The 21,801-nt window shown below is 50.8% G+C and overlaps 1 protein-coding gene across 1 annotated transcript; it reads right to left on the minus strand.

The window, feature by feature from the left end:
• LOC145337227 (heme-binding protein 2-like) lies at nt 1-21,483 on the minus strand. Its single transcript, XM_080182019.1, has 7 exons — nt 21,397-21,483; nt 12,069-12,159; nt 10,379-10,457; nt 8,551-8,662; nt 5,197-5,330; nt 3,689-3,846; nt 1-2,898 (listed from the first exon to the last, which is right to left on the minus strand). Exons 2-7 carry the CDS (start codon nt 12,125-12,127, stop codon nt 2,808-2,810), a joined length of 633 nt encoding a protein of 210 aa, XP_080038145.1. The 5' UTR covers nt 12,128-12,159; nt 21,397-21,483; the 3' UTR covers nt 1-2,807.
• Nucleotides 21,484-21,801: the final 318 nt, after the last annotated feature.

Below are 21,801 nucleotides of genomic sequence, written 5' to 3' on the forward strand. Positions count from 1 at the left end.
ACTCTTAAAGAACGTTTATTAAAGTCAAAGGAAAGAAAAAAACACGAGAAAGACTAATATACACGCTGATTACTGAACATAGCTATTTATCTGGAATTATCTTTAGTGTTCAAAATATACCCAGGTTCCGTCAGCCACCCCTTCTCCCAAACAATATCCAATTTAATAAATCTACAAGTCAAATCCAGCTATAGTTACAATACAATACAGCTCCGATGACCCAGAGGGAAAAACATACTTTTCTCGTTCCACAAAGACACAAAACCGTGTTTACAAAATTTATTTATTAGTCACAAGTAGGCTTACATTAACACTGCAATGAAGTTACTCTGAAAATCCCCGAGTTTGATTGGATTCGATTTATCATCGTCACATATATTGGTACAAAGTGAAAAGATTTGTTTCTCGCACGCTATACATACCGTTCATAGAGAAGGAAAGGAGAGGGTGCAGAATGTAGTGTTACAGTCACAGCGAGGGTGTAGAGAAAGATCAGCTTAATGCGAGGTAGGTCCATTCAAAAGTCTGACAGCAGCAGGGAAGAAGCTGTTCTTGAGTCGGTTGGTACGGGACCTCAGACTTTTGTACCTTTTTCCCAATGGAAGAAGGTGGAAGAGAGAATGTCCGGGGTGTGTGGGGTCCTTAATTATACCGGCTGCTTTTCCCCGAGGCAGTGGGAAGTGTAGACAGAGTCAATGATTGGTTGACACACTCTAGCGCCTGTTTGGGTACACTAAGGGAGAATTTAGCATGGCCAATGCACCCTAACCAGCACATCTTTCAGACTATGGGAAGAAACCCACGCAGACACGGGGAGAATGTGCAGACTCCATACAGACAGTGACCCAAGCCGGTTCCCTGGCGATGTGAGGCAGCAGTGTTGACCACTGAGCCACCGTGTCTACAATCTGCCATGGTGCTGAATGTAAGTTGGAATGGGCCCTCTGGCTGTTGAATGGAAACTAACCTCTTTTTCCAAAGAGGGCGCTAGCAGTTATATCGTTCAGTTTTCTTGACATTGCACCCTGTCTGCCTCCCTCAAATTCCTAACGTTTAGAAGTTATCGTTTGTGAAGTCCCACTGATCATCTGGCAAACGGCCTTCCTGAGGAGGCCATGCACACCTGAATTTCTCTAGACGCCTGCTAATCTTGTTACTGGGCCAAAGGTATCTCATTATTCCTCTGTCCACCTGATAGTCATGTGACTTGTTAGTTATTTTACTTTCATCTCAAGTTCAGCTGTTAACTTCCCAAATTCCAGACAAGATGCAAATACTCCTTGAGTACTTGTCACTACTGGCTGGTTTGTTTAGTAGATTTATTGAAGATGGGGGAACCCATGTCAATATTTCCTATATTACAATAGTGACAACACTTCAAAAGAATTTCATTGACCATAAAATGCTCTGAGGTGTCAAGTGACCTTTTACACAAATGGCCATGTTGTTGGTGAGGGATCCACTTTGGTAGCAGCAATAGGAAGACAGATTATTTGGTGTAAATTGGGAGAGTTGGATACTCAGTGAGACCTTAATGTCCTTGTGTATCAGTCACTGAGAGTAAGCGCGCAGGTACAGCAGGGAGTAAAAGAGGCAAATGTATGTTGGCCTCCATAGCGAGAGGATTTGAGTATAAGGATAGGGATGTCCTTGCTATAGAGGGAGCACAGTGAAGGTTTACCAGGCTGATTCCTGGGTTGGCAGGTCTGTCATATGAGGAGAGACTGACTCGGTTAGGATTATATAAGGTATTAGGTGCGTGGGGAAAAGTTTAGAGATATGCGGGGCAAGTTTTTTTTTACAGGAAGAGTGGGAGGGAAGGAAAAATCAGGATATTGAATTAGATGATCAGCCATGATGAATATGAATGGAGGAGCAGGCTGGAAGGGGCTGAATGGCCTCATCCTCCTTCTAGTTTCTATGAAGAAAGCAATGGGAAATGAAAGGCTCCCCAAACCTCCACGTAATTCAAAAAAAGGCTCGAGACACGGGCATATTCCTTCTGCTGGTAGAGAATGGATCCCTGCGTGTAAATGTGTGCTACTTCTAGTTTCGATCCCGAGTGATTGTCTTAAGTGGGTTGTTAGTATGGCGCACTCAGCATTGCTCAGTAAGGTGCTGCCCAATTCACACAACACACGATGGGCTGAATGGCCTCTATCTGTAGAGATTCTATGACAAATTCCAACAACTTAGACCACGGAGACCTTCTCTTTCTGGGGTGGTGGGGGAATGTGGTGAAGGGGCAGTTGTACCGTCATTGGATCAGTAATCCAGAGAGTGATGCTGTGGATTCGAATCCCACCATGGCAGATGGTGAGGCTTGAATTCAATAAAATAAAAGTCAAACGAAAAACTATCGATAAAAAACCCATCCAGTTTACTAATGTCCCCCTTTCGGGAAGGAAACGTGACCTGGTTCTCGGAAACGTGACCCTTAAATGATCTTGAGGGCAGAGAGTGACTCTTGGTTGGGTGAGGTGATGTTGGAGTTGGACAGAGTGTTGGTGAGGCCGGGAGGTGGAGGACTGTGTGCCGTTCTGGATGTCTGTGTGGAGTTTGCACGTTCCCCGGGAGAAACCAAACAACCGTAACGGACAGAGTGGGCTTGCGGTGAAGAGAAGGAGTGAGAAAGAGAGTGAGAGAGAGTGAGAGAGAGTGAGAGAGAGAGTGAGAGAGAGAGTGAGAGAGGGTGAGGTTTACAAAGTACCAAGCGATCGGGCGGGTAACTGTTGACCCTGCCGGAGTCTCTCCTCCGATGGCTGGCACTCCGGGCAGTATCGGTGTGACTCGAGGACATCAGGCGGTTACTGTGTGTACCTGCGGCGACCTGTACACCTGGGTAAACCCCCGCTCAGGTACCAGATCTCATTGTGTCGACTGAAGAGTGTCAGAGGCCTAAAGGGGGACACCAGTGACCCCCACACACACACACACACACCCACACACACCCACACACCCACACACACACACACAGGGGAGAAAAAGAGAATTATCGATCAGCGGCCAATTGAGAATCTGCTTGACAAATGTCAACCCCCCCACCACCCCTGCGCCCCCCCCGGGGTTAGGAGATGTGGGTAGGAGAGGGGGGGAGATAATGGGGAATTATTGGCCCTTACACGGGGGATGATCGCGCAATGGCCCCCGTTTAGGGAAGGAAATCTGCCGTCTTTACCCAGCCTGGCCCATGTGTGACTCCAGAACCACTGGTGACTGCCCTCTGAAATGGCCAAACAAGACATCCAGTTCAAGAGGCAATTAATGACGAGAAAGAACGCTGCTCCAGTCCAGTGAAAGACTGACGAAAACGTTCAGGCTCCGGACTCATACCTGGACTGGAATTCAAATCCCTCGGGAACACGCTGAGAATTTGGGAATATTTGAATCGCTGTCGGTGTGTGAGAGACACAGCTGGTTTGGTATTAAGCATTGACAGGGCTCTTCACCACGGGCTCGATGTCACGAGGGTTGGGTAACCGACGCCAAATGTGTCACTAATACCACCCCGGAGGAAACCCATGCAGACACGAGGAGAATGTGCAGACTCCGCTCAGACAGTGGGCTGAGCCGGGAATCGAACCCGGGTCCCTGACGCTGGGAGACGGCAGTGACACTGTGCTGCTTTGTGTGAGCGCCGTACGCATCGTCCAGTCTGGGATCCGTTCCCTGATTCCAGTTCACTTACCCGTTGTATTCCGCAGTGAAGAAATAACTCTGAAGAAAGTTCTCTCTCTGGCGAAGAAGATCCTCAAACATGTCTTGTGATTTCTGTCGTAGAGAGGTCAGCCAGCCACCAACAGTCTTCACGTGTATGGTTAGCGGGGGTAACCTCTTTAAGAATAACTGCATGAGAAAACATCAACTTTCTATGATTTTCTATGGGTTTTTAGGTGTCCAGATCACCAACAACCTGTCCTGGTCCCCCCCATGCCGACACTATCGTTAAGAAAGCCCCACCAACGCCTCTACTTTCTCAGGAGACTAAGGAAATTTGCCATGTCCGCCACGACTCTCACCAACTTTTACAGATGCCCCATAGAAAGCATTCTTTCTGGTTGTATCACAGCTCGGTCTGGGCTCCTGCTCTGCCCAAGACCACAAGGAACTACAAAAGGGTGGTGAATGTAGCCCCCAATCCATCACACAAACCAGCCTCCCATCCATTGAACATAAGAACATAAGAAATAGGAGCAGGAGTAGGCCATCTAGCCCTTCGAGCCTGCCCCGCCATTCAATAAGATCATGGCTGATCTGTCGTGGCTCAGTTCCACTTTCCCGCCCTCTCCCCATAACCCTTAATCCCCTCTCTTATCAAAAACCCATCAACCCGCTTCTTAAAAATATTTAGCGAGGCAGCCTCCACCACTTCAACGGGCAGAGAATTCCAGAGATTGACTCTGTCTACACTTCCCGCTGCCTCGGGGAAAAGCAGCCGGGATAATTAAGGACCCCACGCACCCCGGACATTCTCTCTTCCACCTTCTTCCATCGGGGAAAAGATACAAAAGTCTGAGGTCCCGTACCGACCGACTCAAGAACAGCTTCTTCCCTGCTGCTGTCAGACTTTTGAATGGACCTACCTCGCATTAAGCTGATCTTTCTCTACACCCTCGCTGTGACTGTAACACTACATTCTGCACCCTCTCCTTTTCTTCTCTATGAATGGTATGCTTTGTACAGCGCTCAAGAATCGATATTTTTCACTGTATGTTAATACACATGACAATAATAAATCAAACCAAAGTAGTTGATGCCAAAACATTGAATGTATTGAAGAGGTGATTGGATATCGCGCTTGGGGCGAATGGGATCCAAGGTTATGGGGAGAAAGCAGGATCAGGCTATTGAGTTGGACAATCAGCCATGATCGTAATGAATGATGGAACAGGCTCGAAGGGCCAAATGGCCTTCTCCTGCTCCTGTCTTCTATGATTCTACTTTCCACGCCCCCACCCAACTGCCAATTACCCCCCCAACTGCCAACTACACCCCACCCACCCTCCCCCCCAAGTCCAAAGTCTGCAGATAGTCACCATGAACAATTCCAAGCTAACAGTCGGAAGTTGACTGGAGCACCGGAATGTCACGTTACTGAGGAACTCCGACACGGCCCCTTCTGAGCTGAGAGAGGGTCGATCGGTCCGCATCACCCCACATCCCAGCGTCCCCACTTCCAGGAAACACCACACTCACCAAGGAATCTCTGGGCTCTGGGGGGTTGACAAAATATCTTCTGGGGAGCATGTGATAGACGAAGGTGGGAGTGAGCCGGCCACTGATGTCCAGGTAGCTGGTGAGCAGGGGCGCAGTCCTCTCGATGCGTACGCCTGGGTGGTAGGGAACAGAGCTCCAGGTTAAACAAGTCATCATTAATCGGGGAATCAGTCTGGGGAGGCGATGGCCCACCGGTATTATCGCTATTAATCCAGAAACTCAGCTCATGTTCTGGGGGACCCGGGTTCGAATCCCACCGCGGGCAGACGGTGGAATTTGAATTCAATAAAAAAAATCCGGGATTAAGAATCTACTGATGGCCCGTTGTCGGAAAAACCCATCCGGTTCCCTTTAGGGAAGGAACTCTGCCGTCCTTACCCCAGTCTGGCCTACATGTGACTCCAGAGCAATGTGGTTGACTCTCAACTGCCCTCCAAGGGGCAACTAGGGATGGGCAATAAACGCTGGCCCGGCGACGCCCGTGAGCAAATCGTTTTTTGAAAATCCAGGGTTCTGGGGGGAAGGTGGGAGTCTGAAGATCAGACCAGTCATTGAACGATAGAGCAGACTCGATGGACTGAATGGCCTATTGATGGCGGGACTGAGATGTGGAGAGGGATTGAGTTAGTTTGGATTGTATTGGCTGGAGTTTAGAAGAAGGGGGGGGTTTGCGGAATCTCATAAAAAACTATAAAATTCTAATGGGGTTCGACAGGGTAGGTGTGGGGGGGGTGAAGGAGGGATGAGGCTATTGAGTTGGATAATCAGCCATGATGATAAGATGGCAAGATTGGGGGAACGGCAAATTGTGCGGAGGGTGTGGAGAGTCTGCAGAAGGATCTAGATAGGCTGGGCGAATGGGCCAGGAAATGGCAAATGGAATTTAATGTTGGCAAGTGTGAGGTGGTCCACTTTGGTAGGAATAATGGTAGGAAGGACTATTACTTACGGGGTGAAAAACTGCAGCAGGCGACGGTGCAGAGGGACCTCGGGGTCCTTGTGCATGAGTCGCAAAAACCCAGCTTGCAGGTGCAGCAGGTGGTCAGGAAGGCGAATGGGATGCTGGCCTTCATAGCGAGGGGGATTGAATATAAAAGTAGGGAGGTCTTGCTGCAGCTGTATAGGGCATTGGTGAGGCCGCAGCTGGAGTACTGTGTGCAGTTTTGGGCGCCGCACCTGCGCAAGGATATTTTGGCCTTGGAGAGAGTGCAGAGGAGGTTTACTAGGCTGATGCCGGAGTTGAGGGGGTTGAGCTATGAGGAGAGGCTGAATAAACTGGGCTTGTACTCGTTAGAGTTTAGAAGAATGAGGGGAGATCTCATTGAGACGTATAAGATGATGAATGGGATGGATAGGATAGAGGTGGAGAGACTCTTCCTGCTCAAAAAAGACAGTAGGACTAGGGGGCACAGCCTCAAGATAAAGGGGAGGCGGTTTAGAACGGAGTTGAGGAGGAACTTCTTCACTCAAAGGGTGGTGAATCTCTGGAATTCTCTGCCCGTTGAAGTGGTGGAGGCTGCCTCGCTAAATATTTTTAAGACGCGGGTTGATGGGTTTTTGATAAGAGAGGGGATTAAGGGTTATGGGGAGAGGGCGGGAATGTGGAACTGAGACACAACAGATCAGCCATGATCTTATTGAATGGCGGGGCAGGCTCGAAGGGCTAGATGGCCTACTCCTGCTCCTATTTCTTATGTTCTTATGTTCTAACATAAGAAATAGGAGCAGGAGTAGCCCCTCGGGCTGAATGGCCTCCACCCATTCCTACATCTTATGGATCTGAGTCACCCGCTGTAAGTCGACAGAAATATAGGTTTTAAACACTCTGGTCCCTAAGCGGACCATCCCACTGATGTTTATTTAGCTTGACGTGTGGAGGGAGCAGCACAGTGACAAGCGAGCGGGGAGAGCTCAGGAGACACTGATCCTCCCTAACAGCGCCAGGGGTGTACCTACACCTCAGTGGGTTCAAGATGGCGGCTCACCCACCCCCTTCTCAACGGGAAGTCAGGGGTGGGCGATAAATGTGGGTCTCGCCAGCAGCACCCACACCCCACGAGTGAGTAACATCCTTTACACGGAGGGTGGTGGGCGCCTGGAACTCACTGTGGAGGGGGGGGACACGGGAGTGAGTTTGAAGGGGTGTCTGGACAAATCCATGAATAGGATGGGAATAGAGGGATAGGGTCCCCGGAAGGGTAGGGGGGGGTTTTCATTCAGTTGGGATAGCATGGTCGGTGCAGGCTTGGAGGGGCCGAAGGGCCTGTTCCTGTGCTGGAATTTCCTTTGATCTTTGTTCCCCCTCTGGGACAGAGAATTCCACAGACTCACCGCCCTCCGAGTGAAGAAGTCCCTCCTCGTCTCAATCCTAAATCCGGCCCCTTATCCTGAGACTCACGGAATCCTAGAGTCCCCTCGCTGGAGAAGGAGGCCATTCGGCCTATCGAGTCTGCACCCCGACCAGGATCCCACCCAGGCCCTATCCCCAAAACCCCGTCTATTTATCCTGCTAATCCCCCTGGCACTGAGGGGGAATTTAGCACGGCCAATCCTCCAAACCCGCACGTCTTTGGGAGGAAACCGGAGCGGCCGGAGGAAACCCACGCAGACACGGGGAGAATGTGCACGCTCCACACAGGCAGTGACCCGAGGCCGGGAATCGAACCCGGTGTTTATAAGTTAGGGGGTCATCAATTTAAGACGAGGGGGGAGGGAGGTGGGGGGAGAATCCTTTTCTCTCAGAAACGTTGAATATTTTTAAGGCAGAACGAGAGAGATGATTGGTTAACGGGGGGGGGGTAGGTGAAAGGTTATTGGGGGGGGGGTGAAAGGTTATCGGGGGGGGGGAGGGGGTCGGTAGGGTGGTGGGGTCGAGGTTCCAATCACTGCAACCCAATCAGCTTTTCACAGTGACTTCATGCCAGTGTTAATGTAAGCCTACAGGTGACTCATAAATCAAACGTTAACGTTATTCAATGGGGTAGCAGGCCTGAGGGGGCCGAGTGGCCTAGCCTGTCCCTAATCTGTGTGTTGGTTAAGTTCGGTGGGGTGGGGGGGGCGGGAGTTTGAAGCCAGGCCTCCAGATCATTAGGCCTCGGCCTCAGGTTTAGTACGATGACGATACACCCCCATGTCACTACCTGGGGCAGCGATGGACTCGATTAAAGCACCGTGGCTTCATTTGGGTTGGTTGACATTGACTTATTTTTGTCTCGGCGTCATTAGCTCCCCCCCTCCCCCCCCCCACCCCCCACCTCCCCCGTTCTGAATTAAGTCAGAGGCGGTTCCCGGTCTCTGTTTCATTGGAACGCGTGTGATCAGGCGTGGCCTTACCTGGGTTATTCTCCTTATTAAAATAATCCTTCAGGCGATCCACAGCCTGGTACTTTTCCTCCTGCGGCCGAACTGGAGATCCAACCCAAATACTGGGCTCGTACGCGCGCGTCTGTTGGTACAAGCAGACTCTGAAAACCCAAGCTCGTCTAGCCGGACCGCGCGCCGCAAGTCTAGACATCAGAGGCGCACCCCTCCCCCCGCATCCCCTCCGTGGAGGTTTTAACCCCTCTCCTCAAATTGGAGACTTGGGCGGAGAGATGGCAGAAGGAGTTTAATCCGGACAAATGTGAGGGAATGCGTTTTGGAAGGTCTAAACAGATCGGAAATATACAGTAAATGGCAGAACCCTTAGGAGTATTGATAGGCAGAGGGATCCGGGCGTACAGATACACTGAAAGTGGAGGTGGAGAAGGTAGTGAAGAAGGCGTACGGCACACTTGCCTTCATCGGACGGGGCACTGAGGTTAAAAATTGGCAAGTCATGTTGACGCTTTATAGAACCTTAGTGAGGCCACATTTGGAATATAGAGTTCAATTCTGGGTCACCCACACTACCAGAAGGATGTGGAGGCTTTGGAGAGGGGACAGGAAAGATTTACCAGGGTGTTGCCCCTGGTACGGAGGGCATTAGCTATGAGGAGAGGTTGGAGAAACTTGGTTTGTTCTCACTGGAAGGTTGAGGGGAGACCTGATAGAAGTCTACAAGATTACGAGGGGCAGAGTGGAGAGTCAGAAGCTTTTTCCCCAGGGTGGAAGAATCAATTACGCGGGGGGGCACAGGTTTAAGGTGCGAGGGGCAAGGTTTAAAGGAGATGCAGGTTTTTTACACAGAGGGGGGTGGGTGCCTGGAACTCGCTGCTGGGGGAGGGAGTGGAAGCGGATATGATAGTGAGTTTCAAGGGGAGTTTTGACAAATCCATGAATAGGATGGGAATAGAGGGATAGGGTTCCCGGGAGGGTAGGGGGTTTTAGTTCAGTCGGGGGCCAGCATGGCCGGTGCAGGCTTGGAGGGGCCGAAGGGCCTGTTCCTGTGCTGGAATTTTCTTTGATCTTTATTCTTTGTCAGCGCCTGGATAAATTTGCTTTGCGGTTCGAGAAAGAAGAACCCCTGTGTCTCCATCCTCTTCCCCGACAGACACTTTGGTTCGATGGATGGATGGGAGAAGCTGAGGCTGTTCTCCCGACTGAGGGGAGGTTTACTCGAGGCGTTCAAAGTCACGAGGGAGCCAGGATCGGGCAGATCGGGGGAGCCTGTACGGGAGGGCACAGGTCAAAGGTGAAATAACCAGAGGGAAAATGTGAGTGTTTGGAATGACGGAGAGCAGTGCCTGAGAGCGTGTGTTTATCTATTCGTGTCACAAGTAGGCTTACATTAACACTGCAATGAAGTTACTGTGAAAATCCCCTAGTCCCCACACTCCTGTTTGGGTAACACTGAGGGAGAATTTAGCCGGGTTAATCCATCCTAACCCACACGTCTTTCAGACTGTGGGAGGAAACCGGAGCACCCGGAGGAAACCCACGCAGACACTGGGAGAATGTGCATGGGGATTGAAGCTATTTGGCGGGGGGAGAGGAGGGATCAGGTTATTGGATGATCAGCCGTGATGATACTGAATGGCGGAGCGGGCTGGAAGAGCGGACTGGCCTCCTCCTGCTCCTGTTCTCTATGTTTTTTATGCAGACTGGGACCAGCTGAGCTGTTCTCACTCAGGGACGGAAATCCCACTCCCTTAATTCCACCCATCGCAGGTTACGCTGAAGGCCACCGATTTCTCATTCCGATTAGAAGGGTTCGCGCCGGGGGCGATGGTCGGGGATTTACCTCATACTCCGAATCCTTGCAGACTCTGACAAAGGAATAACACTCTTCCACCTCGGAACAGAAGTATGGCTTCCGGTTCCTGCAAAATCCAACAAAAGGGTTGAATCCGGACACTGTAATGAACCACAAGCCAATTCATTATCGCGGAATCCCGAGGGAATCTCTGGAAGTTGTATCAATTCAGTCAAATATAAATCAGATTTCAGAAACCGAGATATCGGGTAGAACATAATAGCTCCCCCCAATGCCAACACTATCATTAAGAAAGCCCCACCAACGCCTCTACTTTCTCAGGAGACTAAGGAAATTTGGCATGTCCGCTACAACTCTCACCAACTTTTACAGATGCCCCATAGAAAGCATTCTTTCTGGTTGTATCACAGCTCGGTCTGGGCTCCTGCTCTGCCCAAGACCACAAGGAACTACAAAGGGTGGTGAATGTAGCCCCCAATCCATCACACAAACCAGCCTCCCATCCACTGACTCTGTCTACACTTCCCACTGCCTCGGGGAAAAAGCAGCCGGTATAATTAAGGCCCCACACACCCCGGACATTCTCTCTTCCACCTTCTTCCATCGGGAAAAAGATACAAAAGTCTGAGGTCCCGTACCGACCGACTCAAGAACAGCTTCTTCCCTGCTGCTGTCAGAATTTTGAATGGACCTACCTCGCATTAAGCTGATCTTTCTCTCCACCCTCGCTGTGACTGTAACACTACATTCTGCACCCTCTCCCCTATGTGCTTCTATGAACGGTATGCTTTGTCTGTGTAAGGTGCCAAGAAACAATACTTTTCACTGCATCCCAATACAATGTGACAATAACAAATCAGATCACACAGGAAGTGTTAACATGTGGAGCAGGAGTGAGTTATTTCAAAACCACAAAGTACGGTAGGGTGAGGTATTGTGTACAGTTTTGGTGTCCTTATCTGTGGAAGGATGTCCTTGCTATAGAGGGAGCACAGTGAGGGTTTACCAGGCTGATTCCTGGGATGGCAGGTCTGTCATATGAGGAGAGACTGAGTGGGTTAGGATTATATTCACTGGAGTTTAGAAGAGTGAGAGGGGGATCTGATAGAAACTTATAAAATTCTAACAGGGTTAGACAGGGTAGATTCAGAAAGAATGTTCCCGATGGTGGGGGGGATCCAGAACTAGGGGGTCAGAGTTTGAGGATAAGGGATAAACCTTTTAGAACTGAGCTGAGGAGAAATTTCTTCACCCAGAGGGTGGGGAATGTGTGGAATTCACTCCCACAGAAAGTAGTCAAGGCCAAAACGTTGTGTGATTTCAAGAAGAAATTATGAGGTGGAGATGCCGGCGTCGGACTCGGGTGGACACAGTGAAAAGTCTCACAACACCAGACCAACAGGTTTGTTTGGAATCACGAGCTTTCGGAGCACTGCTCCTTCATCGGGAGAGTGGAGGTAGGTTTACAGACACGGCATATATAGACAGAGGCACAGGGAAGACGTCGCTCTCGGGGTAAAGGGATCGAGGGATATTGGGGTGGGGGGGGGGAAGGATATTGAATTTGATGATCAGCCATGATCGTAATGAATGGTGGAGCTCGATGGGCTGAATGGCCTCCCGCTGGTTCGGGATTCGATGGAACTAATTTCTCTTTGAGTGAGGAGTGTAAAACTGAGCTGTGTTTTTAACACTGACATTTTGAACGTTTCATTACCATTGGGCCAAACCCCCCTGAGACAGGAGGTGTAGCGTCACCAGGAACACCGCAAGCATTTCCTCAGCAGGCTTGTGTCCGGGTGTGTGTGCTGGGTAACAGAAAGATAATCCAATCCGTTAGCAACCGGTTACCAGTAAATTCTCCCCTCCGTCCCCGCCTCCGACCCTATCACCACCCCCCTCCACACAGCGAGTGTGAACTGCCAGGTGTACAGGGGCTGCCAGCAAGCTGGTGACCAGCTATTCAACTGCAGTGGCATCGGTTCCATTCCCGGTGACACAGTGGGTTAGCACTGCTGCCTCACAGCGCCAGGGACCCGGGTTCCATTCCCGGTGACACAGTGGGTTAGCACTGCTGCCTCACAGCGCCAGGGACCCGGGTTCCATTCCCGGTGACACAGTAGGTTAGCACTGCTGCCTCACAGCGCCAGGGACCCGGGTTCCATTCCCGGTGACACAGTGGGTTAGCACTGCTGCCTCACAGCGCCAGGGACCCGGGTTCCATTCCTGGGTTGAGTCACTGTCTGTGTGGAGTTTGCACGTTCTCCCCAGAGCACCCGGAGAAAACTGGGAGCTCCGGTTTCCTCCCACAGTCCGAAAGATGTGCTGGTTAGGTGGACTGGCTGTGCTAAATTTTCCCTTGCTACCTAGTCCTCACATCTTCGGACACTAAGGGACAATTTAGTGTGGCCAATCCACCTAACCTACATAGGAACAGCACAGCAGCACAGTTCTGATACAGCCACCGCACTGACACAGACACAGCACTGATACAGCCACAGCACTGACACAGACACAGCACTGATACAGCCACAGCACTGACACAGACACAGCACTGATACAGTCACAGCACTGACACAGACACAGCACTGATACAGCCACAGCACTGACACAGACACAGCACTGATACAGACACAGCACTGACACAGACACAGCACTGACACAGACACAGCACTGACACAGACACAGCACTGATACAGCCACAGCACTGACACAGACACAGCACTGATACAGTCACAGCACTGACACAGACACAGCACTGATACAGCCACAGCACTGACACAGACACAGCACTGATACAGACACAGCACTGACACAGACACAGCACTGACACAGACACAGCACTGACACTGACACTGACACAGACACAGCACTGACACTGACACAGACACAGCACTGACACTGACACAGCACTGACACAGACACAGACACTGACACAGCACTGACACAGACACAGCACTGACACTGACACAGCACTGACACTGACACAGCACTGACACTGACACTGACACAGCACTGACACTGACACTGACACAGCACTGACACAGACACAGACACAGCACTGACACTGACACAGCACTGACACTGACACAGCACTGACACTGACACAGACACAGCACTGACACAGACACAGACACAGCACTGACACTGACACAGCACTGACACTGACACAGCACTGACACTGACACAGCACTGACACAGACACAGCACTGACACTGACACAGCACTGATACAGCCACAGCACTGACACAGACACAGCACTGATACAGTCACAGCACTGACACAGACACAGCACTGATACAGCCACAGCACTGACACAGACACAGCACTGATACAGACACAGCACTGACACAGACACAGCACTGACACAGACACAGCACTGACACTGACACTGACACAGACACAGCACTGACACTGACACAGACACAGCACTGACACTGACACAGCACTGACACAGACACAGACACTGACACAGCACTGACACTGACACAGCACTGACACAGACACAGCACTGACACTGACACAGCACTGACACTGACACAGCACTGACACTGACACTGACACAGCACTGACACTGACACTGACACAGCACTGACACAGACACAGACACAGCACTGACACTGACACAGCACTGACACTGACACAGCACTGACACTGACACAGACACAGCACTGACACAGACACTGACACAGACACAGCACTGACACTGACACAGCACTGACACAGACACAGCACTGACACAGACACAGCACTGACACTGACACAGACACAGCACTGACACTGACACAGACACAGCACAGACACAGACACAGAAACTGACACAGACACAGACACAGCACTGACACAGACACAGCACTGACACAGACACAGCACTGACACAGACACAGCACTGACACTGACACAGACACAGCACTGACACAGACACAGACACAGCACTGACACTGACACAGACACAGCACTGACACTGACACAGCACTGACACAGACACAGCACTGACACAGACACAGCACTGACACTGACACAGACACAGCACTGACACTGACACAGACACAGCACAGACACAGACACAGAAACTGACACAGACACAGACACAGCACTGACACAGACACAGCACTGACACAGACACAGCACTGACACAGACACAGCACTGACACTGACACAGACACAGCACTGACACAGACACAGACACAGCACTGACACTGACACAGACACAGCACTGACACTGACACAGCACTGACACAGACACAGACACAGACACAGCACTGACACTGACACAGCACTGACACTGACACTGACACAGCACTGACACTGACACAGCACTGACACAGCACTGACACAGACACAGCACTGACACAGACACAGCACTGACACTGACACAGACACAGCACTGACACTGACACAGACACAGCACAGACACAGACACAGAAACTGACACAGACACAGACACAGCACTGACACAGACACAGCACTGACACAGACACAGACACAGCACTGACACTGACACAGACACAGCACTGACACTGACACAGCACTGACACAGACACAGACACAGACACAGCACTGACACTGACACAGCACTGACACTGACACTGACACAGCACTGACACTGACACAGCACTGACACAGCACTGACACAGACACAGCACTGACACTGACACAGCACTGACACTGACACTGACACAGCACTGACACTGACACAGACACAGCACTGACACTGACACAGTACTGACACTGACACAGACACAGCACTGACACAGACACAGACACAGCACTGACACAGACACAGATACAGCACTGACACTGACACAGCACTGACACAGACACTGACACAGACACAGCACTGACACAGACACAGACACAGCACTGACACTGACACAGACACAGCATTGACACAGACACAGACACAGCACTGACACAGACACTGACACAGCACTGACACTGACACAGATACAGCACTGACACAGACACAGCACAGACACAGACACAGCACTGACACAGACACAGCACAGACACAGACACAGCACTGACACAGACACTGACACAGCACTGACACTGACACAGACACAGCATTGACACAGACACAGACACAGCACTGACACAGACACTGACACAGCACTGACACTGACACAGATACAGCACTGACACAGACACAGACACAGCACTGACACAGACACTGACACAGCACTGACACTGACACAGATACAGCACTGACACTGACACTGACACTGACACTGACACTGACACAGACACTGACACAGACACAGCACTGACACAGACACAGACACAGCACTGACACAGACACTGACACAGCACTGACACTGACACAGACACAGCACTGACACAGACACAGACACAGCACTGACACAGACACTGACACAGCACTGACACTGACACAGATACAGCACTGACACAGACACAGACACAGCACTGACACTGACACTGACACAGACACAGCACTGACACAGACACTGACACAGACACAGCACTGACACAGACAGAGACACAGGCACAGACACAGACACAGCACTGACACAGACACAGCACTGACACAGACACTGACACAGACACAGACACAGCACTGACACTGACACAGACACAGCACTGACACAGACACTGACACAGACACAGCACTGACACAGACAGAGACACAGGCACAGACACAGACACAGCACTGACACAGACACAGCACTGACACAGACAGAGACACAGGCACAGACACAGACACAGCACTGACACTGACACAGACACAGCACTGAGACAGACACAGACACAGCACTGACACAGACACTGACACAGCACTGACACTGACACTGACACAGACACAGACACAGCATTGACACAGAGACAGCACTGACACAGACACTGACACAGACACAGCACTGACACAGACACTGACACAGACACAGACACAGCACTGACACAGACAGAGACACAGCACTGACACAGACAGAGACACAGCACTGACACAGACACTGACACAGACACAGACACAGCACTGACACAGACAGAGACACAGCACTGACACTGACACAGACACAGCACTGACACTGACACAGACACAGACACAGCACTGACACTGACACAGACACAGCACTGACACTGACACAGACACAGACACAGCACTGACACTGACACAGACACAGCACTGACACTGACACAGACACAGCACTGACACAGACACAGCACTGACACAGACACAGCACTGACACTGACACAGACACAGACACAGCACTGACACTGACACAGACACAGCACTGACACTGACACAGACACAGACACAGCACTGACACTGACACAGACACAGCACTGACACTGACACAGACACAGACACAGCACTGACACTGACACAGACACAGCACTGACACTGACACAGACACAGCACTGACACAGACACAGCACTGACACAGACACAGCACTGACACTGACACAGACACAGACACAGCACTGACACTGACACAGACACAGCACTGACACTGACACAGCACTGACACAGACACAGCACTGACACTGACACAGACACAGACACAGCACTGACACTGACACAGACACAGCACTGACACAGACACAGCACTGACACTGACACAGACACAGACACAGCACTGACACAGACACAGCGCTGACACTGACACAGACACAGACACAGATACAGCACTGACACTGACACAGCACTGACACTGACACTGACACAGACACAGACACAGCACTGACACTGACACTGACACAGACACAGACACAGCACTGACACTGACACAGACACAGCACTGACACTGACACAGACACAGCATTGACACAGACACAGACACAGACACAGCACTGACACTGACACTGACACAGACACAGCACTGACACTGACACAGACACAGCACTGACACTGACACAGACACAGACACAGACACAGCACTGACACAGACACAGCACTGACACTGACACAGACACAGCATTGACACAGACACAGCACTGACACTGACACAGACACAGCACTGACACAGACACAGACACAGACACAGACACAGACACAGCACTGACACTGACACAGACACAGCATTGACACAGACACAGACACAGCACTGACACAGACACAGACACAGCACTGACACTGACACAGACACAGCACTGACACTGACACAGACACAGACACTGACACTGACACAGACACAGCACTGACACTGACACAGACACAGCATTGACACAGACACAGACACAGCACTGACACAGACACAGACACAGCACTGACACTGACACAGACACAGCATTGACACAGACACTGACACAGCACTGACACTGACACAGACACAGCACTGACACAGACACAGACACAGCATTGACACAGACACAGACACAGCACTGACACAGACACAGACACAGCACTGACACAGACACAGACACAGCACTGATACTGACACAGACACAGACACAGCACTGACACTGACACAGCACTGACACTGACACAGCACTGATACTGACACAGACACAGACACAGCACTGACACAGACACAGACACAGCACTGACACTGACACAGACACAGACACAGCACTGACACTGACACAGCACTGACACAGACACAGACACAGACACTGACACTGACACTGACACAGACACAGCACTGACACTGACACAGCACTGACACTGACACAGCACTGATACTGACACAGACACAGACACAGCACTGACACAGACACAGACACAGCACTGACACTGACACAGACACAGACACAGCACTGACACTGACACAGCACTGACACAGACACAGACACAGCACTGACACTGACACAGACACAGACACAGCACTGACACAGACACAGCACAGACACAGACACAGACACAGCACTGACACTGACACAGCACTGACACTGACACTGACACTGACACAGCACTGACACTGACACTGACACAGCACTGACACTGACACTGACACTGACACAGCACTGACACTGACACAGACACAGACACAGCACTGACACAGACACAGCACAGACACAGACACAGACACAGCACTGACACTGACACAGCACTGACACTGACACTGACACTGACACAGACACAGCACTGACACTGACACTGACACAGCACTGACACAGACACAGCACTGACACTGACACTGACACAGACACAGCACTGACACTGACACTGACACAGCACTGACACTGACACAGACACAGACACAGCACTGACACTGACACTGACACAGCACTGACACTGACACTGACACAGACACAGCACTGACACTGACACTGACACAGCACTGACACAGACACAGCACTGACACTGACACTGACACAGACACAGCACTGACACTGACACTGACACAGCACTGACACTGACACTGACACTGACACAGCACTGACACTGACACAGACACAGACACAGCACTGACACAGACACAGCACAGACACAGACACAGACACAGCACTGACACTGACACAGCACTGACACTGACACTGACACTGACACAGACACAGCACTGACACTGACACTGACACAGCACTGACACAGACACAGCACTGACACTGACACTGACACAGACACAGCACTGACACTGACACTGACACTGACACAGCACTGACACTGACACAGACACAGCACTGACACTGACACTGACACAGACACAGCACTGACACTGACACTGACACTGACACAGACACTGACACAGCACTGACACTGACACAGCACTGACACTGACACTGACACTGACACAGACACAGCACTGACACTGACACTGACACTGACACAGCACTGACACAGCACTGACACAGACACAGCACTGACACTGACACAGACACAGACACAGCATTGACACTGACACAGACACAGACACAGCATTGACACAGAGACACAGAGACACAGCACTGACACAGACACAGCACTGACACTGACACTGACACTGACACAGCACTGACACAGCACTGACACAGACACAGCACTGACACTGACACAGACACAGACACAGCATTGACACTGACACAGACACAGACACAGCATTGACACAGAGACACAGAGACACAGCACTGACACAGACACAGCACTGACACAGACACAGACACAGCATTGACACAGACAGAGACACAGCACTGACACTGACACAGACACAGCGCTGACACAGAAACTGACACTGACACAGACACAGACACAGCACTGACACAGACACAGACACAGCATTGACACAGACAGAGACACAGCACTGACACTGACACAGACACAGCGCTGACACAGAAACTGACACTGACACAGACACAGACACAGCACTGACACAGACACAGACACAGCATTGACACAGAGACACAGAGACACAGCACTGACACAGACACAGCACTGACACAGACACAGACACAGCATTGACACAGACAGAGACACAGCACTGACACTGACACAGACACAGACACAGCACTGACACTGACACAGACACAGACACAGCACTGACACAGACACAGCACAGACACAGACACAGACACAGCACTGACACTGACACTGACACTGACACAGCACTGACACTGACACAGACACAGCACTGACACTGACACTGACACAGCACTGACACTGACACTGACACTGACACAGCACTGACACTGACACAGACACAGACACAGCACTGACACAGACACAGCACTGACACTGACACAGACACAGCACTGACACTGACACAGACACAGCACTGACACTGACACAGACACTGACACAGTACTGACACTGACACAGACACAGCACTGACACTGACACAGACACAGCACTGACACTGACACAGACACAGCACTGACACTGACACAGACACTGACACAGTACTGACACTGACACAGACACAGCACTGACACTGACACAGACACAGCACTGACACTGACACAGACACAGCACTGACACTGACACTGACACAGACACTGACACAGCACTGACACTGACACAGACACAGCACTGACACTGACACAGCACTGACACTGACACAGACACAGACACAGCACTGACACTGACACAGACACAGCACTGACACTGACACAGACACAGCACTGACACTGACACTGACACAGACACAGCACTGACACTGACACTGACACTGACACAGCACTGACACTGACACTGACACAGACACAGCACTGACACTGACACTGACACAGACACAGCACTGACACTGACACAGACACAGCACTGACACTGACACTGACACAGCACTGACACTGACACAGACACAGCACTGACACTGACACAGACACAGCACTGACACTGACACAGACACAGACACAGCACTGACACTGACACAGACACAGCACTGACACTGACACAGACACAGCACAGACACAGACACAGAAACTGACACAGACACAGACACTGACACAGACACAGCACTGACACTGACACAGACACAGCACTGACACTGACACTGACACAGCACTGACACTGACACTGACACAGACACAGCACTGACACTGACACTGACACTGACACAGCACTGACACTGACACTGACACAGACACAGCACTGACACTGACACTGACACAGACACAGCACTGACACTGACACTGACACAGACACAGCATTGACACAGAGACACAGAGACACAGCACTGACACAGACACAGCACTGACACAGACACAGACACAGCATTGACACAGACAGAGACACAGCACTGACACTGACACAGACACAGCGCTGACACAGAAACTGACACTGACACAGACACAGACACAGCACTGACACAGACACAGACACAGCATTGACACAGACAGAGACACAGCACTGACACTGACACAGACACAGCACTGACACAGACACAGACATAGACACAGACACAGATATAGCACTGACACAGACACAGACACAGCATTGACACAGAGACACAGAGACACAGCACTGACACAGACACAGCACTGACACAGACACAGACACAGCATTGACACAGACAGAGACACAGCACTGACACTGACACAGACACAGCGCTGACACAGAAACTGACACTGACACAGACACAGACACAGCACTGACACAGACACAGACATAGACACAGACACAGATATAGCACTGACACAGACACAGACATAGACACAGACACAGCACTGACCTTCCCCGTCTCTGGGATATATCCTACCCAATGTACCCAGCTATCTGTTTATAACAACTCCCAACACCGCACCTTACCCAGGTTAAGATGTTAGGAAATTGTCACAGACGCACCAGGGTGTGATCCAGATCTCCAGCAATATCTAATTAAATATCTAATTGATAACCACAAGAACATTGTCAGCATTTGGCATTTTCCCTCGTCTCTGAACAGAAATAGTTGCTCAACATTATCACAGCGCGAGCCAGTATCTGTCTTTATCTTAAAGTACTCTTTCTGCCCTGTTCAGTCTCTCTCTCTCTGTCTCTCTATTTATCATTGTCTGACAGACAATGTGAGTGGCCCAGCCTAGGTTAAAGAGATGTGTATTGTGTCCAGACAGGACAGTGAGTGAGATTTTACAAA

Source organism: Carcharhinus amblyrhynchos, unplaced genomic scaffold (genome assembly GCF_965287045.1).
Source record: "Carcharhinus amblyrhynchos unplaced genomic scaffold, sCarAmb.v2.hapA scaffold_45, whole genome shotgun sequence".
Classification (NCBI taxonomy): Eukaryota; Metazoa; Chordata; class Chondrichthyes; order Carcharhiniformes; family Carcharhinidae; genus Carcharhinus; species Carcharhinus amblyrhynchos.

What these genes read in the sequence shown, in the direction of transcription:
- LOC145337227 (XM_080182019.1), bottom strand. Translation starts at nt 12,127, where the DNA reads ATGCTTGCGGTGTTCCTGGTGACGCTACACCTCCTGTCTCAGGGGGGT. An exon ending in GCAAGGATTCGGAGTATGAG is followed by an intron (nt 8,663 to 10,378) that starts GTAAATCCCCGA and finishes TTGTACCAACAG; the next exon opens with ACGCGCGCGTACGAGCCCAG. An exon ending in CAGAGCCCAGAGATTCCTTG is followed by an intron (nt 3,847 to 5,196) that starts GTGAGTGTGGTG and finishes TTTCTCATGCAG; the next exon opens with TTATTCTTAAAGAGGTTACC.